At 41.3% G+C, this 26191-nt stretch overlaps 1 protein-coding gene across 2 annotated transcripts; it reads right to left on the bottom strand.

Moving 5' to 3' along the window:
- Positions 1 to 81: 81 nt before the first annotated feature.
- LOC113014574 (CMP-N-acetylneuraminate-beta-galactosamide-alpha-2,3-sialyltransferase 1-like) lies at positions 82 to 25467 on the bottom strand. 2 transcript variants are annotated; one of them, XM_026156205.2, is made up of 7 exons: positions 23166 to 25467; positions 22241 to 22509; positions 13575 to 13771; positions 12556 to 12723; positions 9233 to 9278; positions 8429 to 8548; positions 82 to 1254 (listed from the first exon to the last, which is right to left on the bottom strand). In XM_026156205.2, the coding sequence occupies exons 2-7, from the start codon at positions 22490 to 22492 to the stop codon at positions 1087 to 1089; spliced, it is 951 nt and encodes a 316-aa protein (XP_026011990.1). In that variant the 5' UTR covers positions 22493 to 22509; positions 23166 to 25467; the 3' UTR covers positions 82 to 1086. The 2 variants fall into 2 exon arrangements, with proteins under 2 accessions (XP_026011990.1, XP_080152758.1); XM_080296632.1 differs by lacking the exon at positions 82 to 1254 and adding an exon at positions 4818 to 4847 and having other exon boundaries at positions 23166 to 25463.
- Between the last annotated feature and the right edge of the window lie 724 nt (positions 25468 to 26191).

The following is a 26191-nucleotide window of genomic DNA, read 5'->3' as shown; positions in this document are numbered from 1 at the left end:
TCATGATTGATACTAAATGGCACTGTACCCATTCATGTCTAATCAGGTAATGGAGTGAAAAGTGACAAACTGAAAGCAGCATTGCATTTTGTATTCATTTTATTTTGGAGACAAAATGTAGACATGCTACATAGAAGAAATATTCACCAGCAATTTTTTTCAAGTCCAAGTCAAGTCTCAAGAGTCTAATGGATGAAACTGATATTCTATTGACCAATTAGTCTCTCTAACACTTGTAAAATGTTATGAATTATCTTATATGACCTTTGCTTTATTGATGTACAACAGCATTTAAAATGATAAGTGCATACTCACTCAGGGTTGTTGCAATAAACAGAATTTTGGGTCTAATCCTACCTGCCTCACACAGCAATTCATGACAAGGTCTCAAGACTCGAATCCCAAAACTTTGGTTTGGTTTTTGTTTTGGTCAGGTCTAACTTGCGATTGCAAGTCGCCATCTCTGCTACATAGTGCTTAATAATTGTCATAGATTAACACAGAGGTTCCCAAAGTGTGGGGCCTAGATGTTAGCTCTTTATACAGTAAAGTTACAGTGGGATACAAATAATATCAGTCTGAACCACAATTTGTTCCCCCAGTTCAAATCACGGACAAACAGTATCCCACAGCTGTTTATGTTCTTGAACCCATTTTGCACAGAGAGGCATTTTTTAAAAAATGTATTGATGGCAATGCTGAATATTATTACACAGGGAAAAAAAAACTACACGTGAAATAATTACACCATGACGCCTTTCTAAATGGAGTTACTGTCCCTCCATTTAGAAAGGGTGTGTGTAAGCATATAAAAACTCAACATAGTTAGATTAACAGTAACAGTATTTTGTCTATATCTGCCAATAAAAGTTTGGGAACCACTGGATTATCTCTTGAGGTCTGAGTCTTCATTACTAACAATCCCAAACCGTGCATGTCAGTTTCAGTAATTGTGTTTTTTGCTGTTTGGTTTTGCTGGTCACAGATTTTTTTTTTAGAACTAAATTTATTTATTCTTACGGAGTTATGGTTATCACTGACGATGACTTGAAAATGATGAGGAGACAAATGAAAAAGTAAAGGAAATTACCATCCTTTAAAAAAAACTATTTTCTTCTTCATGTGTAATTTAACAATCATTTTATATTCTTCTTCTCCTGGGTGGCCTCCTGTTTTTAACCGTTTGTTTTTAAGGATTTCAAAGTAATGGCTCCAGTTTCCCTCGCTGTCTGCTCCAAACCCAAAGACATTAACCTAAAGAAACAAAGTTTTTACAGTCATTAAGTCTTTAGTATTGAACTTAAATAAATGTTGCCACAAATTGCACAGGAATTATGAAAACCTCAGTCATGGAAAAAAAACTTTCCAGAGTTTTTTTTTATTCCTCTTTAGGCATAAAAACCCCCCAATGTAATTGAAATTTTCTTTATGAACCATTTTTTTCATGGAGTTACAATTCAAAGAAACATGTAAATATACTGTATATATGTCAAAGCACTGACAAAAATGTTGAACCTAGTTCTGGAACACTAAACTACTATTTTCTACAATTGAAAAAAAACAAAACAAAACAAAGGCATAATGGAGGCATGGGGCACACGACACAGGAGCTCTAGTTTTCCACTACAACTTTATTCACCTCCACACATCAACTCAGGATATCGCACCCAAACACAACAGAACATCTCCTCCAAGCTTGGGTGGAAGTGAAGCCCTCTAGTGGGTCACCACACATGCCCCACCCCCCACCCCTGCCCTCGCAAAAACCCAAAGAAAATGTCCACTAGTCCAGGACCCAGGGCTTAAACAGTCCAGAACGGCTGAGATGGGGAGTCAGAGAACTGGCTGTGGGCTCACCGGGCCGGGAAAGACAGGCTGAACCTTCCATTGGCTGGACGAGCACCGGGGGTGCGGAGCAATCTCCGAGGAAGGGTCAGAGTCCAACTGTCCGTCAGCAACCCTGGGGCCCGGGCCGGCATCAGTGGAGCTTCCTGTAGAACATGAAGTCCCCCGAATTCCAATAAAAAATGCTTGGGACTGTTTCAATAACCCAAAACGGGCCGTCATAAAACGGACGTAAGTGGGGCTGATGGGCATCATGCCAAACAAAAACGAAACTAGAAGAGCCCAGCAACAGCGGAACAAAAATGTCTGGTAGAGAGTGGTGCGCGGGGCCAGGCACAGAAAAGGTGCACGATGCACAGCAACCATGGATGACTGTCCCACACTGGCGTGTCTTCCAGCACGAGGCCCGTCTGCGAGGACCGAAGGGCAAGGACGGCCGGGTCGGTGCACTGCTCCGCAGCCATGGCAGCGTAGTCGTCACCGACTGTCTGTCCCGCCAGCGCGCGGGACAGACAGTCAGCGACCAGGTTGGACTTGCCAGCCACGTGCTGAATGTCCGTAGTAAACTCCGATATGGCCGCCAACTGACACTGCTGGCACGTGCTCCAAGGATCAGAAACCTTGGACATGGTGAAGGTCAGAGGCTTATGGTCAATGTACGTGGTAAAACTGGGACCCTTGCGGAAAAATCGAAAATGTTGTGTTGTGAGATGGAGAGCCAACAACTTTCTGTACGTAACACTGTACTTACGCTCAGCATCTCGGAGCGTGTGACTGAAAAAGGCAAGGGGCTGCCAGACGCCGGAGACCCGCTGTTCCAACACGGCGCCCAACGCTACATCCAACGGGTTGATGGCCAATGCGATCTCCGCTGATCGGGACAGGTGTGCCAGCAGAGCAGCATTGGCCAGTGCTGACTTCCCCACAGAAAACACACAGATGCGGTCTGGAGACCAGTCAACAGGGTCTTTAGACGTTTTACCTTTTAAAACAGCGTAGAGCGGTTGTAACAGGTGAGCGACCCGGGGAACGAAACGATTATAAAAATTGACAATACCCAGGAACTCCTGCAACACCTTAACTGAGGTGGGACGCGGAACAGCTGTGACAGCCTGAACCTTGTCTGACAATGGGACCACACTGTCAGCGGAGATGCGGTGCCCCAGGAAATCCAGGACCGGCAAACCAAACTGGCACTTGGACGGGTTGATGATCAGGCCATGTTCCACCAAATGCTGAAAAACCTGGTGCTGGCCCACCGACCTGCTGGCCACCAATATATCATCCAGGTAGACGAAAACGAAAGGCAGCCCCACAAAACAGAGTCAATCAGGCATGGAAACGTCTGAGCGGCACCTTTCAACCCAAATGGCATGCGCAGGAACTCCAACAAGCCAAAGGGAGTGATGATGGCGGTTTTAGGAACATCCTCAGCGCGTACCAGCACTTGGTATTACTGACCCCTGCACCAAATTGATTTTGGAAAAAATCGAGGTCCCAGCGAGATGGGTGGAAAAATCCTGGATGTGGGGAATCGGGTAACGTTCGTTCTCCGTAACGTTATTTAAACGTCGAAAATCCCGGCACGGTCACTACCGCCTGTCCGACTTGGGCACCATGTGAATGGGAGAGGCCCAGGCACTGTTCGAATGCTGCACAATGCACAGGCACTCCATGGCCGCGAACTCCTCCCGGGCAACAGACAGCTTCGCAGGATCGAGGCAATGCATGTGCAAAAACACCGGAACCAACCATGGGATATGGGAATGCTCAACCCCTTGTTTCGCTGCAGAAATTAGGAGTTAACAGTGACGGAAACACAGCAAACGCTGAAACACGTCCCCAGGGGCTACCAAATTGGCCAAGATGAGGGGGTTAGCGGCCCGGATAAAACAGGGCAGCGAAAAGAATGACAGAGCGTTAATCAAACGTCTGTGAGCAAAATCGACTAACAGCCCGTGAGCAAGAAAATCAGCGCCTAAGATAGGCACTGAGCTGGCATCAACAACAAAGTTCCACTGGAATTCCCGACCGTGGAAACTAGCAGTCACTAACCTTTCCCCATAAGTTGCAATAGGAGAACCATCAGCTGCGGTCCATGTCCTTACTTGCGATTGATTTAAGTTGTTACCATGCCTAGATATTGCTTTACTCATCCAGACAGTTTCTGTTACTTGTCTGGTTTATTCACGATGAAAGCACAATGTCACCCAATTACAACAGACCTTAAGAAGATATGCAAATTGTACTCTGACTGTCCACTGGGTGACCAGGATAAATTTGGGCTCCACATGTTATCTACAACAGTTGTTCCAATGGACTGTGTTACTAGCTAAATCTGTGGCAGCAATGGCATTTGCAATCCTGATGGTGTGGTGGGAACCGCAAGATCATCTCAACGGTGGCTATTTTTGTCACGTGAATACAACAGGATTCTCAGCCAAAAATAAGCACAAAACTTTATATCCCAGTCTGGATTCTAAAATAAGGCCTGTTTCTCATGATAACTAATTGCCTGTTCTTGTACTGTCACATGATGCATTAGATTCTGTAGAACATTACGAGGAACACAGTCACGGTGCATCTGGTTACAATCCAGAGTCATCAGATCTTTATTACGTGCCTGATGACTATTTAGAACCAGAGACTTTTGCACAAGCAGAGCTGTACAATATCGTTCATGATCTAAATCTGTCAAAAGACATAGGAGAACTTCTTGCCTTTGAGGCTTAAGCTGAAGCATTTGCTTGCCAAGGATGTTACTGTAAAGAGGTCAAAGTCATAACTTGACAGCATTCTTCACTGCTGATGACTCACTGTGGCATTGTCATGACGTCAACGGACTCTTCAGCAGTTTGTCACAAGAGCATGTTCCAAGACACAAGAGCTGAATGTCATCTCTGCAATGATTCTTCACAAAAAAGCTTGAAGGCAGTCCTACTCCATAATGGAAATGCCAGACCAAGTGTGCCGATTGCCCATTCGGTTCATCTAAAGGAGTCCTATGACAACATGAAGACACTGCTTGAGTCAGTTGCATATAAAACTCACCAGTAGTGATCTGTAGGTGACTGGTATGTTGATGGGAATGCAAGCTTTTGGGAAGGCAAATCACCAAATACTGCCGTTTCCTGGGCCTGTGGGCAGTCAATCTACTGTGTCAAGCGTAACTGGCAGCCACTAGATGCCTATGTCAAGTTTCTGCCTCTGGTTGAACTGCATAAAATATTTTTGCCACCTCTCTATATCAAGAAGCTTAATGAAGAATCTTGTCAAAGCCACGGGCAAAGTGAACTCACTACATTTTCAGTACTTTGCTGAAAAGTTTCCAAACATAAGTGCTGCGAAATTGAAGCAAGGGATATTTGTAAGTGCGCAGATCAAGTCAGTTTTGCAGAATGAATGCTTCAAAAAAACTCTCAACAGCAGAGTTTGAAGCTTGGGAGGCATTCAAGTGGCTCTGCGAAAACTTTGCGGGCATCCACAAGTCTGCTACATACAAGGAAGGAGTTCAGCATCTGCTTGATTCCTACCAGAAACTGGGCTGTCGCATGTGAATGAAAATACACTTCCTACACTCACACTTCTGAATCCTTTCCAGAAAAAGCGCCTTGAGGCATAGCTGGACTAGCCATTGGGCATACCGGGCATTTGCCCGGTGGGCCGATGGTGATTTTTCGTTTTTATTGGCCGATGATTTTTTTTTTTTTTAACGGTATAAACAATGAATGGTGGTGGATTGGCCAGATGCTGGCCGATGTGTAAAAATAACTCAGTTGTTTGGTGGTGGCTATGGTGGAGTTTCCACAGAGGCCAGCAGGTGGATGAGGGTCCAAGTGTCAAGTTATGACCTGCAGTCTATCTGGGTCAGATATAAACCAAGTTTAGGTGTAGTTTATTTTCGGTTTGCTGACTTTTTAAATTTAGTTACAATAACTGGTACTGCGTACTAGCTAGCATGACGGAGTTTCTATGCTGCTGGGCTGATAGTGAAGTTTATTTTGTTCATAAGTTTAGTTAGTAGAGTTGCCAACCGTCCCGTAAAAAACTGAATGGTCTCGTATTCAGAGAAAACGTTTCGCATTGAGCTGAAAAGGAACGCAGTTTGTCCCGGATTTCAGCTAGAATGGAAAAAGACACAAAGCTGGAGTTACTCTGTCTTTATGCTGTAAGCTGCTCTCATTCTCTCTCCCTCCCTTTCCTGTAGCTACTTTAATCATGAAACTGACCATTGATCAGCTGATCGGCTTTTCTCTCTTGTTTGTTTATCTCCCACTTTGCGCCAGAAAGAAGAAACCAGCGATGTCGCGCTATAAACAACAGCATGATCAGCTGTTGTTAGAATTTATTTAATATTTCTTAGTATCAGCTGATGTTTGCTGGAGTCACAGCCGTAAAAGCAGCTGGTCATGATATCGGTTTGGATATGTGGTGAGAGGGAAACATGAAGATGAAACCAGGAGAGATCCCTGCTGAATTATCAGACCTGAACAGGTGACGGAGAAACAGGTTAATCTTTAAGGTGGCATGAATGAGTTGATGGGAAGTTATGAACTGTTTCTGAGAGACAAATAACACCAGGATCCTTTTCTAAGTAGCTGACAGCTAGTAACTGTGCCGGGGTGGGTCCAGCAAAGTTTTGCCAGGGGGGCAGGTAGGGCATTAAGAGGGAAATGGGGGAGGGGGGCACAAAGAAATACTTTTCTTTTGTATTCTCATTTAAAATGTCAAGTTTTTATTAAATAATTATCTGAATCTTACAACCAAAGTTTTTATCTGATGTAAAATGTATAGAAATCATACATATACCAACAGGACAGTGTATATCACTGTCACAACAGTGTTTGTTTTCATTCTAAGGCTTTATGGCTTTAATACCTGGTGGGCCGGTACAGTACAGTGGTAGCTGACTGACACTGGTCATTATATCTATGACACAGTGTTTGCCTATCTGACTTCGCACTGAAAATTTACTTGATTGGTGCCCGCCGTTTAATAAAAAAATGCATTCAAGTCTATTGCAAATGAATATTACTAATAATTCAAAAAGTTCATGTGACTGAAGTCAGCATGAAAAACTGGTTTAGAAAAGTGTTTTGTGCTTTCTGATGATTACAAAAAAAATTTTGTTGACCTATGTCTTTTGTCTGACATAAAGAAGAGGAAGGTTACAAATGTTCTTTAACCCCTCTGATTTGCTATCATCCTCTCACATCATAACACCCCTTATCTCCACTTCCAATCTATGTTGCATTAACAACAGAGATGTGCAGTATCGCATTCCGGATACTTTTTTCAAGTAATGAGTAACGTAAGGGATTACTATTACAAAAATGTAATTAAATTACTGTTACTTTCCTGTAAGCACGCTGTGTTATTGCGTTACTAAACTGTCATGATTTTGTTTGTGAAAGTGTCTCATGACAATGCCGTAAGCATGTGCGACACCCGTGGCAGCAATAGACATGTGTAGATCAACAATAGATCATAAGGAGTGTGGGAGAGACTATGACCTTGCAGCGTTTAAAGTGTGGACATACTTGCATTACTTTAAGTTTTATTCTGTAAAAAGTGACAAAAACATTAGTGTCCGCTGTACACTCTGTGTGGGAAGAAAACTTCTTTCTTCAGCGAAAGATTAAACCTCGAATCTGAGCAAGCACCTAGCACGCTGCCACAGGAATGTTAAATTCACAGAGAAACCCCCGGATCCTCCCACTGACATGACCGCTGCGGCACCTGGCAAACCTCCACCCGCCACACTCCTGCTAAACAGGTGACAATAAATTTAAGAGCGACAGGACTCAGTGCTGCTGAATCTTTGATTTTATTTATTTTTTGCTGTGTTTTACTTGCATTCCTTGCAGTCAAATTTAAGTTTTATTTTTTCTAGCAAGCCCTAAATTAATCAGGCAAAAGCTAGATGCAACATTTTTGCACTGCTTTGAAAAGTATTAGAATACTGTATGTTAAAATATTATATAAATGATAACTCATTTTTTACTGTTAAATACATATTTCTTAGGTTAACCAGCTGAGTGAACATGTTTGTAACTCCATGAAAAATTACCTGACATCCACAGCTCCTTTAACATCCCGAGATCCACTGACGAAACTGTTAGTATTAAATAATCCCCATCCTCCTTTTTGTTTTATCACTGCCACTGGCATCATCTCTAATCGACTCAGATTGTAAATGCACCAGTATACTGTTGACAGTATTTCTATCACAAGTTGAACTTGAACTTTACAAAATATAGCGATATTAATACATATGACGGCATGCTTTGCTGGCACATCAGAATATATTATTTCGTGAAAGTTACAGCTTCATAGCAGTTACAGCAGTATAGAAACAGTATTTCTATAAGTTGGCAATATGAATACATATTTACAATAGCATTCTTCATTAAAGCTGCATCAACCTTCCACTTAAGGAGCTTCAAGATTACCATTTTTCATGCTTGAAATATATTCAGAAGTGCTTTCTCTTGCAAGTGTACTCCATAAACTACAGCTTCTTAATCAGTTTTTCTTCGAGTATGTCTATAATGTAGAAGTAGATTGTGTAAGGTGAACATACCTCATCACACATTAATAAGCTGAGAACCACAGCAAGGAAGCCAGTGGATGGATAAGCAGCCTTCTTTCTCAGCCAGACATCATGAACATATTTCATGAAAGCTGGATGAAGGATCGACACCTGTTATGAATCAGACAAATCTTTAAATCTGAGTTTTATTAATTGTTCTTTTATGAAGTATATGCACAATATACTAATATACAAAATACTTTAAATAAGCACCACTGTGGCTAAAAGAAGCCACTATTAGTGGCATGGCTTTGTTCAGTGACATGCATGACCTTCCGAGCACATAATTGTCAAGTATGAGCAACTGTGGAAAACAATAACATACCGGATGCAGAACAGAGTAAACAACAAATACTGCAACAAAGTAAAGGCTGAGGGGTGGGGAGAGCCATTGTGAGGGGGGGGGGGGGGGGGGGGGCATTACTGGAAAATGTGATGAAGCATATCTTGCCTTAGGCTTCACCTACTCCAAAGGCATTGGGAGCACCCGCTGGGCTGTCCAAATCGCCGACAAACAGTATCCAACATTCTTGATTTTTAGTGGGAGCATACATAATTCTTATTTTAAAAAATTACATTTATTCCAAATGACGACTTTGATGATTGGTTTGGTTTGGTTTGGTTTGGATTGGTTTGTGAGAGCGTCTAACGCCTCTGTCTTTCTAAATGGGGGACAGTGACTGCGTGTGTCTATGTAAGCATGCATGCCTGAATTAATGGTAGCATAAAGTTATTATTGGACTTCCTGGGCATCAACATTTGCCAGTTTTGTTAAGGTAAACCTAAAATACTCACCAAATCTTTGTTAGTTATCTTGTTAGAGTTTGGAGCACCGTTTTCCCTGTTGAAAAGAAAATATATTTTTGAATTTGTTAAAGAAATTATTGTTTAACAAACAAATGCTAATAATTACCTAAGACTTAAGAATCACAATAAGATGTTCAGTTGTTCATAAAACAATTTATTTAACTTTTTTCCATGTAAAAAAAAAAAGAGTTGCTGCTAGCTATGTGAAAAACCAGAATATATCATAGGAATATATTTTAATATCAAACAGCTCTTGGGGAGTGGGGTGTCTCAAAATTGTGTTTTAATATTTCCTGTTTATTAGCCCACTAAAAAATGTGCAAATTGTTAAAGAAAGTGGATATGCAGCTAAAAGTAATAGTATTACTGCTTCAGCTGTAAGTTAAATTACTCCCAATGGTCCCAACGGCAACTAGATAGCAGATTTAATGGGGAGATGCAGTGCCTGTTTTAGGGAAACATGGTTTGAAGCTAGGCAGCACGGTGGCACGGTGGTTAGCACCGTTGCCGCACAGCAAGAAGGTCCTGAGTTCAATTCCAACACCAGACCGGGATCTTTCTGTGTGGAGTTTGCATGTTCTCCCCGTGTTTGCGTGGGTTCCCTCCGGGTACTCCGGCTTCCTCCCACCGTCCAAAGACATGCAGCTTGTGGGGATAGGTTAATTGGATAATCCAATAGGTGTGAATGTTCGAATGAATGTGAGTGCGAATGGTTGTCTGTCCCTGTGTGTTAGCCCTGCGACAGACTGGCGACCTGTCCAGGGTGTACCCTGCCTCTCGCCCTATGACAGCTGGAATAGGCTCCAGCGCCCCCCGCGACCCTGAAAAGGATAAGCGGAAGCGAATGGATGGATGGATGGATGGTTTGAAGCTAACATTCTGTCAAAGGCTTGACCACACATACAATGGGACAATGCAAGATGTTCAATTCATGACCCTTAGGAAATCAAGGCATTTTTGTATGCAGAAAAATGAAGTAGATTGTGAGAAAATGAATCAAAGATGAGCCTGGTAGAAGAATTGATGAAGAACACGTTTGTGTTTTCACTCTTTTTTTCTTATCTTTTTTTCTTTTCTTGCCTGTCCCGTTTGGCTCTTTTGCCATCAGGATTGTTGTCTAAAGGCGAGGAAAGATGCCCAACGGATTTACTTTATCAAATTGACCATCCCAGCCTTGCCGTAATGGTCTATTTGATTCACCTTTTATTGTTTATGGTAAATGGCCTGTATTTATATAGCGCTTTACTAGTCCCTAAGGACCCCAAAGCGCTTTACATATCCAGTCATCCACCCATTCACACACACATTCACACACTGGTGATGGCAAGCTACATTGTAGCCACAGCCACCCTGGGGCGCACTGACAGAGGCGAGGCTGCCGGACACTGGCGCCACCGGGCCCTCTGACCACCACCAGTAGGCAACGGGTGAAGTGTCTTGCCCAAGGACACAACGACCGAGACTGTCCAAGCCGGGGCTCGAACCGGCAACCTTCCGATTACAAGGCGACCTCCCAACTCTTGAGCCACGATCGCCCAGTTTATTTTATTTATTTTTTTATTTTCACTTGCTAGATACGGGACAGACTTGAATGAGGAAAAGAAAAGGGAGAAAGGAAGAGGGAGAAAAAGCAGCGGAGAAGAGGGACGGGGATAAAGGGCAAAAAAACAAAAACCAACTAAATAAGCAGACAAAAAAATACATATATCAATCACCCGGATCACTTGTTGAGAAAGAAAAAAGAAAACAAGCAGAAGAAAACGAGAGCAATACAATAAACAACATCACGATGATATATGGGAATATAACAGTAAATACTAAATATTAAACATTATTGTGCAGCACATAATATCGACAGCGCACAGTGTGCTTTGAGGTAAGAGCCAAAAAGGGTGTAGTTTGTGTGTGTGAGCACCCGTGTGTACACCTGTGAGCATGGACGCGCTTGTTTTTAAAAGGTTCCTTCATGTAATGATCTGCTAGAGGGTGTGGGTGTTTCCACTCTTTAAAGCAAGTTTCCCCATGAAACAGTTGTGGGAACACCCCAGGAAAGACACAGAACCACATATAGTTTCTTTTTTGGGGGTTCAGTTACCCATACATTAGGCTGGGAAATGAGATATAGGCCTGATATTGATATCTCCTAATAGCTGCAGCATTGCTCATAAACTTGAGTCATCTGTGTTGGAGTAAACAAAGGATTTGTGTAGGAGATTATTTCACTGTGTCCAGTGTGTTTACCACCTTCAAATGCCTTCGCCAGTGTACATTTGTTTTCAAGCCTACAAATTACAGTGGCACTATGATCTGGATCCACTGACACCGTAAAATCCCCACCAGGGCAATATTGTTGTTTAAAGCACTTAAAAGTCTGATCATCAGCATTAGGTGGATAGATACTACCCCAAATAATCTTTTTCCCCTTTATGTCAGCTAACAAAACAATGACATTTTTTTAACATTTAGTTAAGTTATTTGAAGCATTTAGGATTTATAACATTCTATACATTTTACAGCTAAATGTATGGTGGCCCTGAGAGCCCAAACGGACTGGAACTTAAGGAAACACAAGCAATAAAAACACTGCAAAAGCATACAGAACACAACGGAAATAGGAAAAACAAAACAGAAATAGGAAAAAAGAAATCACAAATGGGAAAAACAAAAACAGAAATAGGAAAAAACATGATTCATATAATACTTATGATGGATTTTTAGGCTAATAGTTAGGGTAACACACTTGCCTTTCATCTTTTCTTTCCTCACAAAACCGATAGATCCTCCACTTCTTTTAAGTATCTCCCAGTGCAATACTTAGCATATTTTGGTTACTGCAAATTGTCTCCCCAGAAACACTTCCCTGGTGCTTTTGGAAATCTGTTTTTTCCTATTTCTTTTTTTGTTTTTTCTATTTCCGTTGTGTTTTGTTTGCTTTTGCAGCGTTTTTCTCATTGCTGGTGTTTTCTTAAGTTGCAGTCCGTTTGGCCTGTTGGGACCACTGTGTAAATGAGTTTAAGGGCCAGGAAAGAAAATTAAAATATATAATTTCAATGCCAAACAAAATATACACCATTGATCTGAACCCTTTAAGGTTTAACTAAATTTTGAACCTTGTTTAATTTGCTTGTTCAAACAGACGAACCTGGTTTGCACCTTTACTTATAGTTAGCTAAGACTGTGTTGCAAAGATATTAAAATCTGAAATTTCATAATGCCATTCCAGTACAGTAGCAGTACAGTTTCTAGCAACATAAGTTTTAAATGAAATTGAAATATAATTAAAGTGAAGACAGAAGCCATGTTTGGCCTACCCTGGAATTAATGACTTCAGAAGCCACAAAAAGTCAGGTGTTTTGAATGGAAAAAACAAAAGATGAGTTTTGTTGTCCAATCTAGTAGAACTTTCTGGATACATGACACGATGAGTTGTTTTAGTTCCAACATCTCTTTCAAAACCTTTGGTCATCCCACGGTTGACTCTAAATAGTACAGAAGGATATATAAGTTTACATATTTAGCATTTTAGACACATTGTAATTTACATCACATTATATGCATAACAAAACATAACAAAACTTAGATTTTTTTGTGACATGAATCTAGGCTTTTCAGGTTTTGTCAGTGAACAGTGCTGTTGAAATTAGCTTTTGTGTTTTGTTTTTGTGTAATGATGGTTATAATGTGTGGGGATTATATCATTTTATATCATGTTGATTCCTTTCTATCTTTTTATTAAGCTTTGAGCAATGGCATTTGATTAAACATTTATTCCATTTATTAAACATACAGTTTCAATCATGTTATTAACACACATTTCATTTGTGCTCATGATAGAGTTAAGTATACAGTCTAATGAAGGTTAAAAATGTCGTTCAGCGTTATGTCTGAACTGATATATTGATGAAATGACTTGAATGCTGTGAATGAATGCCTAACATGCTTACATACACATAGACATGAAGTATAATTTCTAGGGTAAAAGTGAAAGACATCTTGCTTTGTCTCTGCTTGGCAACTAGTGATCCAAGGTCTACAGGAAGCATCTGGAGGAGCTGGACAACCATATAGGGAAAAATGCTGTTAAATACGGAAACTTAATGATAACCTATACATGTGATGTTTTGTCTAACGCGAGAAGGGGTGTTTACCCTGACATAATAAAACCATGCTGAAGTATGTTTTGACGGGAGATCTGGGTTGACAATATCGAGCTGTGTATCTTTCCACACATGTGTTTAATAAAATCATTGTTTTGACGCACTTGGACCAGTAGTCGTTTGTCTCACACCTCAATCACGAATCGGGACAAATGCCATTAAATTATTATTACCTTATCACAATATCATGGAAATCAATCAGGGGTCCATACTGGGATCCTCTCAAATTTCCAGAATTCCCCACCACTGCACATCTCCTGCAGCGATCAGGGCGAGGTTCTTCAACATCTGCAATGGGTGTTATTGTCTGAAACACACGTTCTAGTGTTTTATTGTAGACAGTGAAGTTTTGTTTTTCCCCCTGTAAGGGCTGAGAAAAAAGAATAAAGTTTTGCAACCTCAGATCACATCTCTTGTTCAAAACACATTTCGTCTTTAACATTATCCCTGCTAATGACAAAATATCTGCATTGTCTTGGAGCAACTGTGCGCAATAGTGTAATTCCCTTAGGGATTAATATTGTTCTGATTCTAAGTATTCCAATCATACAATATACGTACTTTCTGACTTTTGTCACTGTCAAAGGAAAATTGTTTTTATATAATGTGATCAGCTCCATGAAATGTATTCTTTTATTGATCACTAAGCAAATGTCTACATGACTTTTGACATGTACTTTTTCTGTGATAAACAACTAATGCTTCCTCTTTCTGTAAGAACATACAGATTTAGAAAAAGGGGAACCTCAGCTCAGAGTTCTTAGAATAAGAAGCTATTTGTTCACACACACACACAGACATACAGACAAATAACCCTAATTTCCTTCGGGATTAATAAAGTATTCTGATTCTGATTCTGATTCTGAAGTATAAATAAAGAACGCAGACAGTGATGAGACGCAGGTCGCAGGTTTTGCGTTCATGACTGCCCTCGCGAGTAAAGACAACTGCAGTGTTTGTGTTTTCTAACTCAGGTGTCTTAGCTGAAGAACTACGGGGTGATTTTTAGAAATCCCCTGTCAGTCACAGAAACACAATATTCTAAAAATCATGAAATCAATTCAGTTTGATTCAATTTCAGTTATTTTATAGATAGCACCAGCATCTATTTCTAAGTGTCTTCAAGGATCAAACGTATTCACATTTGTGTTATTAATTATTGAGATATGTCTGTGAAGGTTCTCAATCATCCAGGTCATTGTAGTCTAAGGAGCTTGGGGGAAAAGCGTCTTCGATTTCTTTGAGTTGCTTGAAAACATTTCACTTCTTATCCGAGAAGCTTCTTCATTTCTAGGGTTAAATGGTGGAGAGTCCCAGATTTAAGACCCGTGGGAGTGTCCCCCAAGAGGGACATGGACCCCCTACTGATCCTCTACCTAATCACATGAGCCAAGGTGTGAAAACGGGTGTAGGTCACAATCAGCCAAGGTTTCGGGTAGCTCATTGTGAAACCTAACCCCACCCTATCATGTGATTTCCTGGGTGGGCGTTAAGGTGTCTGGGAAGGGATCTCAAAACTGGATTATAGATGGTAGACAGTTGGTGTCGTGAGCCACCGCCTCTGTTCAAAGATGGTCGCTCATAGTAGACATAGTTTTCCTGTGTGGTTTTCCCGAGTCTCCCTGCATCTCCCCTTTAAATGGCCTGTATTTGTATAGCGCTTTACTAGTCCCTAAGGACCCCAAAGCACTTTACACATCCAGTCATCCACCCATTCACACACACATTCACACACTTTAGGTATCACCTTTAGGTCTGTTGTTATTAGTTGTCTCCAGTTTAGGTTATCCTCAGGTTCTGTTTCATACCCACTGTATTTATGTTTATTTCACTTCCCTAATGAAACTCCCTTGCATCTGAAAGCTGTCTGCATCTTGGGTCCTTCATTAAAATCCACATGGCTTGCCCCATGAGCCATGACAGTAGGAACCAGCCACTGTGGACCCCGCTGCATTTAATCCATCCGAGGAGCTCCAGAGGGACGTCACCTACTCCGTGGAGCGGCTAATCAATCTGTCCCCGCAGCATAAGGGGAAAGCTATAGCTAATCGGCTACAGCGATTAGTTCCCGGTCTCCCCTGATTGCTCAGCTCACTTAATCCGCTCGCACAGGATTTTATTCTGAACGAGCTTCACCTTCGCTCCCCGGGCACTACCACTCACCCAGCCATTACCGCTTCGCTGCTCGGCCCGTCGGTCCAGCCTTCAAATGGGAAGTGGTGCTCACGCCGTTGTTGCCCCTCACCACAGTCCGACCCCGGGATTTTAGAGCAGCCGGCTTTGGTGAGTAAAAAGGACAATTTTTCTGTTTCAGACTTTGGACTATTTATTCGGGGGCTGTGTTTTGTGTGACAGGGAACAATAATAACTGTGGATTTCCTGGTTTCCCTGCGGCTGAGATTACTGAGACTGCCTTTTGGGGGCTACATTAAATTCTAATGACTGTTTCCTTTGAGCCTGGAGCTATACTAACTAGCACTGCTAATTAGGGATGGGTATCATTTACGTTTTAGGTTTTATACCAGTACAAAAACGGGACTTTTGAAATGGTGCCGGTGCTTAAACGGTGCTCGAACCGGTGCTTAAAGAATGAAGAACACAAACTTTGTCCAAAAACCTCTCATGTTTTGCTGTTTTTTTGTAAAAAGACAACAATGTTAACCTTTTCTGCAGCTATAGGGGATTTATGGTATCACTCTTGGCTGGAAGCAGTGCTTAATCAATGGGGGGGGAAAAACACCAACTTTGTCTAAAAACCTCTCATGTTTAGCTGTTTTCTACTTTTCTTTGGTCATTTTAGCTTTTTTGGCCAGGGTGAAGGGAGTATCTGCCTTCAAACACCTACGACGGTGTAGTTCACCTTACATGCATTAATTTAATAACATGGTTAGCCTACTCAACGTAAATTACACACGAACAACATTAAGCTACTGACCCAGAGAAGAACGGCTGCTGCTGCCATCATAATCCGTCATCATTTCTGTTACACTGGCAGGGCTACAGGCCAGGACTCACCTCTTCGGGTTTTTTGGGGATGTTGCTAACTCCGGGACTGATAACAGGCACTTCACGCGCAGTAGATGTGCTCGGTGTGAGGTCTCGCAGCAAGCTATCAAATAGGGTGCATTTGTCTGATTTTAAAAAAACGCTATGCGTCGCCAGGTGTTTCATCAGATTCGAGGTGTTACCTCCTTTGCACAGTATCACCTTAAAGCACTTGTTGCTGGCTGCTGAGTTTGCATATTTTGCATCCCTCAGCTCAGTCTCCAGAAATCTGAGGTGATGTTGGCGTTCATGCCAAATTTCCTCAGCCTCCTCAGGAAATAAAGCCGCTGGCGAGCTTTCCTGATAGCAGTGTCTGTGTGAAGAGTCCAGGAGAAGTCCTCGGTGATGTTGACTCCAAGGAATTTGAAGCTGCTGACCCTTTCGACCTTGACACCGTTGATGTGGATGGGCTGGTGTTCCCTGACTGGTCGTTTCCGGTAGTCCACTATCATTTTTCTAGTTTTGCTGATGTTGAGAGTCAGGTTATTTTCCAGACACCACTCGTACAGTGCCATCACCTCCTCTCTATACGCCGTCTGTGATGAGGCCTATGATGGCTGTGTCATCCGCAAACTTGATGATGATGTTGGACTCATGTTTAGCAACACAGTCGTGTGTGAACAGGGAATATAGGAGGGGGCTAAGCACACAACCCTGTGGCGTACCTGTGTTTAGGATGAGCGATGAGGAGGTGTGCTTACCGACTCTCACCACCTGGGGCCTGTTTGTGAGGAAGTTTAGAATCCATCTGCAGATTGGTGTTCCCAGCCCAAGGTCGACGAGCTTCATGGCAGGTTTTGAGGGGATGATGGTGTTAAATGCCACACAAATATGTGGAACCAAATAAGCTCAGCATTTTCTTAGCAAGAGATCACACCTCAGGAAACCTGTCTTTGTCTATAGCTGCCGATAAAAGTCAACAAGAGAACACTGCCGGTGTTTTCTGCGGCACTCATCGTCACACTGCAGCTCAATGAGCTCCCGCTGAAGCTGCGGAGGAGCATCATCAGGTTCCATGGAGAAGGGAGATGAGAAAAGCAGCATGTCTTTTTCGATAGCTGCAAAGTCCTGAAAGCGTTTGTTAAATTCTCCAGAAAGAAATGCGATAGCTGTTGCGTAACTCTTCATTTGGACATTAATGTCCACTGGGAAACTGTCAATAACCTCTTTCAAAACTGGGAAGTGTGCGGTACAGGGCTCTGTTAGGGACAAGTGTCTTTGGAAAAGTTGCAGTTTGGTTCCAAAGACCTTGATGTGAGCATATAGTTGGCTCACCACTACGTCTTTTCCTTGAAGATTAACATTCAGCGCATTCAGATACTTCGTGATGTCAACCAAAAAAGCCAGATTTGCTAGCCATACAGGATCAGACAGTTCTTCCATTGGTTGTCCCTTCTCATCTAAAAACTGTCTGATTTCCTCTCTGAGAGAGAAAAATCGCTGTAGTGCAGACCCCTGACTTAGCCACCTCACATCATTGTAATAAATTACGTCACCATATTCAGCCAGGATGTCATGCAGAAACTGCTGAAACTGTTGGTGGTACAGAGCTTTAGAGCGAATACAGTGTTGTGTGCCAAGCAAACACTCAGAAATTCTTGCTTCTTCTCTGGGCAAATGTTCTCCACCATTTTCATGACACAGTGTTAGTGTCACAGAAATGGTTTATGTATAAAGAAGTTTAATAGATGGTTCCAGCAGTTAAAATGTTCTTGCTTGTACATTTCTGTGGACAATATTGTAAAGGTGCGTTTATCTTGTCACAAAGAACAAGTTTTGTTACACCGCTATTATCGCAAGGTTTTGGGCGTGATAATATAGGCTGTGAGCCCACGTTTAATAATCACGCTAAGGAGTTCAGCGAGCTATCTGCAAAGGCCTGGTTAGTCTACTAACTGTACAAGCTATTTGTCATTTGCTATAACTGTATTGTAATATTGTGAAAATTTGTAATGTATGGTGTTCTAATTATTTTATGTTTTAATTTAGAATGCACAGTAAGGTTATTGTTCTAGGACCTCCGAAGTGGCAGGCGGCCACGAGGTAATTTCTTGTTGTTAAAGCACAAGTGTTACTTTTGATAGACTGAAGCGCTTAAAGCCTTTGTGTTTTATGTTTGTAATTTTTTCACGGCGTTCAATAAATGCAGCGAAGCGCCCGTCTTGAAGAAGCCGTGCCTGTGTTGTCATTTCGGAGTTACACACAGTCTTTGACAAACGTACCTTCAGTGAAAGGTTTGCCATGTTTAGCTATTAACATAGCCACTTCGTAGCTGGCTTTCATGATATTTTCATGTGTCTCACAGACCCGCATGAAAAATCGCTGTTGCGAAGCCAGAGCAGCTTGGAGTTGCTTCACTTTTTCAGCGCGCTCACTCCCTGTTACCTTGTTATATGTTGCAGCATGTTTAGTCTCGTAGTGTCTCCTAATGTTAAAATCCTTAAACAAGGCAACAGTCTCTTTACAAATCAGGCAAACACAATTGCCTCGAATTTCAGTTAAAAAAAACTGCAATTCCCACCACTCCTGAAAGCGGCAGCTCTCACCATCAACCTTTCTCTTTTTTTGTACAGTCGCCATGGCAGAAAAGAGCAGAGGAAGGCGGGCTCGCAGCACAGGTGCAAGTAGCGGGGGGGGCGGTGCTGCCACCATGTGGTGAAAAAAGAATTACACCTTTAAATTCATGATTTATTTATTCAGACTTAGAAAGTTATAATTAGACTGAAGCTGTGGGCCACTTGGAATCTGACGGACTTTGGACATGCCTGGTTTATTAGGTGGTATTGTGGTGATTCTCTGGTTGGGAAATGGGTGTTCATTAGTGGTGTAACGGATCACGGTTGATCCGTAAGATTGGAAAAAGAAGAAAAAAAAGTATGTGTATGGTGCGCGTGGTGGGTCTGTCAAGCATTAGTTATGGCCAGCGCTAGCAGAGGAGCTTGCGGTATTTAAGCAGCCCTTTGCTGCCCAGTCCGACCGGGGTAAAGCTATTACAGAAGCTATTGGGGTGTTTAGCTGCAGACGTTGTGCAAAACAAGGGGTTTAAACTATGATGAATGTGCTTGAGCCACGCAGTGATATCCCGTTGCACGTCCGCTTTAGTGGCAAGATCGTTCCAAGCATGTATGAGCAGGAAAAGATTTAAGTTATGGCTGAACTGTCCCAGGCATCTTTTGTTGCTCTAACTACTACAAATGGGTGGACCTCCAGGGCAACGGAAAGCTACGTGACCGTGACAGCTCATTATATCACAGCGGAGTGAGATATAATGAGCGGTGTGTATTATTGTAGGGTCTACCTTACAATATAAAGCACCTTGAGGCGACTATTGTTGTGATTTGGTGCTTTATAAATAAAATTGAATTGAATTGAGTGGTAGATACAAAGCCCTATACTGCCCTATACTGTATTATAATGTTTTTTTTAATAATTGCGTGGAATGAGTCTTGAATTGAATGTTTTTAACAGGCAAAAAATACTTCTGACATAAACGGTAGTAACCAGACCGAAAAGCAGTGCACATTTCAGGGCTTTATTTCGGTGCTTTTTTTTTTTTTACTGAGATGTCATACACTTTGGATTCTAGCCAATCATTTTACCTTAGCAAGCATAGTAGGTGGGGCCAGGTACGTACATTCTTTTAGAGCAGAGCTACAGATTAAAAATGCCCAAGTCAAAAGTCTGGCTGTACTTCACAGCAAAAGATTCAAACTCAGCAGCCTGCAACAAGTGCTTTAAGGTACTGTGCAAAGGAGGTAACTCCTCGAATCTGATGAAACACTTGGCGATGCATAGCGTTTTTTTAAAAGCCGAGAAATGCGCCGTATTTGATAGCTTGACCTGCGACACCTCACACCGTGCACATCTACTGCGGGTGTGGTGCCTGTTATCGGACCTGGAGTTTGCAACATCCCTCAAGAACCCGAAGAGGTGAGTCCTGGCCCCTAGCCCTGCCAGTGTAGCAGAAATGATGACAGATGATGATGGCAGCAACAGCGTTCTTCTCTGCATCAGTAGCTTAATGTTGTTCGTGTGTAATTTACGTTGAGTAGGCTAACCACGTTATTAAATTAATGCATGTAAGGTGAACTAGCAAACACTGTCATAGTTACATGCGGCTGTCTTCTTGTTTGATGGCAGATACTCCCTTCACCCTGGCCAAAAAGGCTAAAATGGCCAAAGAAAAAGTGGAAAACAGCTAAACATGAGAGGTTTTTGGACAAAGTTTGTGTTCTTCATTCTTTAAGCACCAGTTTAAGCACCGGCACCGTTTCAAAAGTACAACAACCAGGACATCAAGGGCCAGATAAGAGCCATCACTGTTCATTATTTTCAATCTTAAACTCAGTTGTGTGTCAATTAAATCCAGGTAATGCAAGCCATTTCCAGGAATGGACTCTTCAGTTATGGCTGAAACATGGAGCATCTCCAATTGAAAACTGGGTGAGGGGGCTGTGAAGAGATCCTTTTAACACGTTTTTACACACACACACACACACACACACACACACACACACGCAAAAACAGTTGTCTAAAAAGGATGAAATTTTTTTGTCAAAAAAGTAAACCTTTTGGCTTTAACATGGGTGGGTGGCTGTAGCTCAGGTGGCAGAGCAGGTCAACCGCTAATCAGAAGGTCGGTGGTTCGATCCCAGGCTGCCTCCTGGTTGCATGCCAAATATCCTTGGGCAAGATACTAACCCCATGTTTGCCTACTGGTGGTGGTCAGAGGGCCCGGTGGCGCCGGTGTCCGGCAGCCTTACCTCTGTCAGTGCGCCCCAGGGCAGCTGTGGCTACAATGTAGCTTGCTGTCACCAGTGTGTGTGTGAATGGGTGAATGACTGAATGTAGTGTGAAGCGCTTTGGGGTCCTTAGGGACTAGAAAAGCACTATACAAATGCAGGCCATTTATCATTTATCATCCTATTACATCACCATACTTCCATGATGATATATTTTGGGTCATATGATTATTTATATTGTTTATTATATAACTTTATGATATTCATAAAAATTATGACTTTCGTAAACCTTTATTACTTCCTTTATTACTTCTTCTGTCATACATCATTTGACGGCGGGTCATAAATCACTGGTTTGATACAAAGTACCTATTATCCCTCCAATTGGATACTTCCAATAAGGTTCAGATCTGGGACTCTCCACCAGTTGCTCTTAGAACTGAAGAAGCTTCTCAGATGAGTGGTGAAACTTCTTTTTTTTTCTTTTGTCATTTTAAAGCAGTGGTTCTTAACCTGGGTTCGATCGAACCCTAGGGGTTCGGTGAGTCGGTCTCAGGGATTCGGCAGAGCCTCCACCACGGCTCATTTTGTGCACCAGTAAAAAACATATCTATGTCTTGAATTTGAAAAAAATCATATTTTATTTTTCACTAAAGAGGGGTTCAGTGAATGCGCATATGCAACTGGCGGGGTTCGGTACCTCCAACAAGGTTAAGAACCACTGTTTTAAAGATGTCTATATAAGTAATTGTATTTTACAATTCTTCAGCCAGTTAGAAATACGGGTTGCAAGGATAAAGAGTTGAGTAAACATAAAAGAAAGAAAGATAAGTATCAAACAAGGTTTTTTAAACTTATCTAATCCGTAGCTAAATTACGGAGGAATATTTGTGTTGGTTTTTTGGGTGGAGGTAGCACACACTTGAATATACTGCTCTTGCTATACCAGTAAACACAGGTGTCATAAAATAAACAAGGGATGGGCAGTTAAAACAACTTTAACATGGCCACAGTGGGACAAAGGTTTATTGTAATATGTTTTCATTATTTACCTTCCACCAGTTGAAATCTTCCTCCAAGGGTTTATGTTTCTGTGACATAAAAGGTTTAGGAGATTCACTAATGATGTCATTAAACCAAGGATCACTGTCTGTTAGACATTTGTGACAGGCACAAAGTCTTGACTCCTGATGACAGAAGGTATATCCAGATAAATTCCATAAAAGGATGGAGACCAAAACAATTGCTGTGATACTCAGTAGTGGGGAAATGTGCACTCTGAATTTTCCCCTTTTGAAATACATCTTGATGGAGTTCCAATCTATGAACAAATACAATGTGAGTGAATGTGAAAATTAGCACTAAGCCTTTAAGAAAACAGTAACAGAAATGATAACTCTTTAATTAAAATTATTTATAGTTGGCAACATATTAAGAGCACTGCACTGGAAGGCAGAAAAATCAGATAAACATAGAAGGTTTAATGTCCTCTTGTATTTATGGTATTTGCACAGATAGCATTTACCAGCATAAACCAGCTGCTACTCCTGAGCACATCACGGTGTGTTGCCTAAAGTTGAATCAAATAGCATGACAGCCAACAGAAAGGAAAACACAGAACATAAAATACTTTCAGAGTCTGTCGGTTGGTGTAATTGCATGAATTACTTGTGCCATTGTAGTATTAACTCTATTGCTGATGAATAACCTAAAATATCATCTCTAATACATATATATATATATATATATATATATATGTGTGTGTTTGTGTGTTTGTGTGTGTCTATATATATATATATATATATATATATATACATATATATATATATACATACATATATATATATATATATATATATAGACACACACAAACACACACATATAGTGAGAGAAAAATACATTTGGGAAACTTAATGACTGGAGGTTCAGTACAGATTAGTGTGAGATGAGACAGAGTGTAAATTTAAGGTGTCTTACCAGCAAAAAGATGAAATTACAAAAGCAGGAATATGAGTCAAGAAGAACCTGTATGATACATCTACCAAGCTATCTATGTAGCTATCAACAAAAGAGGAACTTTTCAAAAGGAGAGGGAGGGAGGGGTTATGGACTATGTGCAAACAGTTATTGGGGTTGTGTCTGACTTGTGAATTGCCACACAACTGTTGCACACAATTTAAATGTTTTATGTAAACCCACAAAACATACACACACAAATATACATACATACATACGTATAAATATATAATCTATTAGCCTGTTACTCAGCAGTAATTAGCTGAAATTTGTGTCCATGCTTTGCACCATAACATTTTATGAATACTTCTTACTAGAGGATCTTTCTCATTAGCTGAAAATAATTCCACCCTCATATATGGTCATATCTCTAAAAAAAACTCTAACTAAAAAAAACCATATAGAACATTGTGGGTTAAAAATATGCAAAAAACACTGAAAATTCAATGAGGCTAAAAGAACGCATATGACCAAGTCAAAAAGTAAGAGAAGCTGTATAAATAAAGCTACCACTTTCTGCCAAAACAGCTAAAGGTAAGTAGAGAATGTTATAAACAAACCATAGTCTTTAATCTAGAGCATAACAGATAAATATTCAATTACACTACTCGTAAAAAAGAAAAGAAAGACAAAGTTAGTACAAAAATAGTGATCCTTTGTCGCACCTCAGCCGCTGTCTTAAGTTGAAGCTTTCGAGATGAAAATATTTGCATAAAGTACACATTATGATATTTGCTGTTGGCTGATGCTGATCACTAGTGTGATAACTGTGTGAGTTATCTCAGGCTTGCGGAACATACATGATATTTAATGTTAATTTTATAGATATCAGAGGAGCATTTTATTGATATTTGTATATATATTTGACCATTTCAGCCCTTTGGTACTCCTTCCATTATAACAGTTAGAGTAAATCATTTAAAGTGCCATTGAATTGGCCTTGGATGTGTACATTAATTCCCTCTAAAGAAATTTCAGATCTTTAATTTTAAACTTGAAAGCGTTTATACATTTTGGGTATTATTTTTGTCAATTCTACTTTGTTTACTTGTTGAGTCACTGGATATAAGCTGCTTAGGTGAGGTCTTTATTTTTACAATCATCATCAATCTAATGGCAGCAGCTGTGCTTTGAGTAAAAGAATGTTGACAGAGAAGGTGTGGACGCAACATGTCAGCACATGAACTGTCAGTGGTACAGATAAAAGGTGTGGTATAGAATAGAATAGAATAGAATAGAATAGAATAGAATAGAATAGAATTCAACTTTATTGTCATTGAATCACAGGTACAGGGCAACAGAACGCAGTGTGCATCCATCCAGAAGTGCTTTAGCCATGATATAGATATATTACAATATATATTAGCAATAATATAGATATGTAAGTATATTACAGAAATGGGTCTATTACGGTATGTAATATGCACACAGTATGAAGTATGTTATGAATATGCTATAACTATAAGTATGTACAGGCTGTAGTGAGTACAAGCTATGTACAAGCAATGAACAGAATATAAATGTGAAAAAAACTATACAGAATATGAAGGAAATTCATATATGAGATATACAGCTATACAGAAATGGGAACTATGCAAGTTGTAAACAGTTATAGAATTAAAAATTATCGTATGATTATTTACACAGAACTATACAGTAGTGCAGTTAAGAGGCTATATAAAGTGCTAGTGGTTGTGAGTGGTGGTTCAGTCCATGTTATTATTGTGTGTTTGAGGGTACTGTTGTCCATTGTGTGTGTGTGTGTGTGTGTGTGTGTAGGTGGTTGTGGCTGTGTGTATGTCCAGTCCATGTGTTAACGTGGGTCAGATGTCAGGAGGCAGAGTTCAGGAGCCTGACAGCTGTGGGGAAGAAGCTGGCTGTATCCCAATTCAGGGTCTGCAGCCTTAAAGTACGCAGCCTTTAATAACCCTTTAATATTTTTTGGGAACGCAGGCATCTGTTTAAAGCAAATGGATTTAATTTTAACAAGTCAGGGGTGAAACTGTTCACCTCCAACTTGTTTTATTCCATACGTCATCCATCTGTGCTTGGTGCCAAGGCTGAGATAAACGAGGAGTTATCTCATAAAGAGGAACAAACAGTACTCCAAGAACAGACAAAGCCCAGCAGAAACCTTGAGGAGGAGCTCCATCTGCCCCCACCCGGGAAGAGCCTCAGAAAGGAGAGGCATCTGAGGCAAGAAGAGGGGTCCCTATTTGCCTCCAACTCTTTCAACAACACAGACGACCAGGACCAGGACCAGGACCAGGGACCACGATCTTCCCCAGTTCCCCAAACCCCTGACAGGCCATCACCCCCATCACCCTCCTCCTCCTCCCTTTCTCCCTCCTGCCCACACCTGAAATTCACTGAGGAATTGATGGAGCGGGTCAATGCTGGGCTCAGATCTACCCCCCGGCCCAATCCCTTTTTGTCCCCCATAAACCCCCCACCAGAGCAGCTAAAGGTTCGCCATCGAGCCCCACCCTCAACAGAGCAATCGAAGTCACATTGCCCAGCCTCGCCCCCCTTAGTTCCTCTTTACCACCTTCATGCTCTGTCTCCACAGTCTGATGTGTGATGTGTGGAGGGTCTGGGCTGCGAGGATTATGGCAGTGGAAGAAGCTGGGACCCTGTTTACTAGAAGGTTTTAAAATTTCTGTACTTTTAGGTGACAGGAGACATGTGGCCTGGTCAAAACACAGAGAGCTGCACTCTAAAAGATCTTTAAATATAGTAAACATACCTTGTGTGCCACAGACTGCTCCCAAAACCGAGGGGACAAGTAATGCCTCTAAAACACTTAAGTTGGCTTTATTAAATGTTAGATCTTTAGCTGGGAAAACATTTTTAATTACCGTATTTCCCGGACTACAAAGCGCACCTGAATATTAGCCGCACAAGCTAAAATCAGGGGAAAATCCTGTTTTGTACATACATTAGCCGCACCTGACCAAAAGCCGCAGGTGTTTCGATGTTGACTTATC

This window comes from Astatotilapia calliptera, chromosome 22, assembly GCF_964374335.1.
Source record: "Astatotilapia calliptera chromosome 22, fAstCal68.1, whole genome shotgun sequence".
Classification (NCBI taxonomy): Eukaryota; Metazoa; Chordata; class Actinopteri; order Cichliformes; family Cichlidae; genus Astatotilapia; species Astatotilapia calliptera.
The sequence above is the reverse complement of the archived record's forward strand: the minus strand, read 5'-3'. Positions and strand labels throughout refer to the sequence as shown.

Coding starts and splice junctions, on each gene's coding strand:
- LOC113014574 (XM_026156205.2), bottom strand. CDS start 22,492: ATGTATTTCAAAAGGGGAAAATTCAGAGTGCACATTTCCCCACTACTG. Junction 12,724..13,574: donor TTCCATGATATTGTGATAAG/GTAATAATAATT, acceptor TGTACTATTTAG/AGTCAACCGTGGGATGACCA. Junction 8,549..9,232: donor AGATAACTAACAAAGATTTG/GTGAGTATTTTA, acceptor GATTCATAACAG/GTGTCGATCCTTCATCCAGC.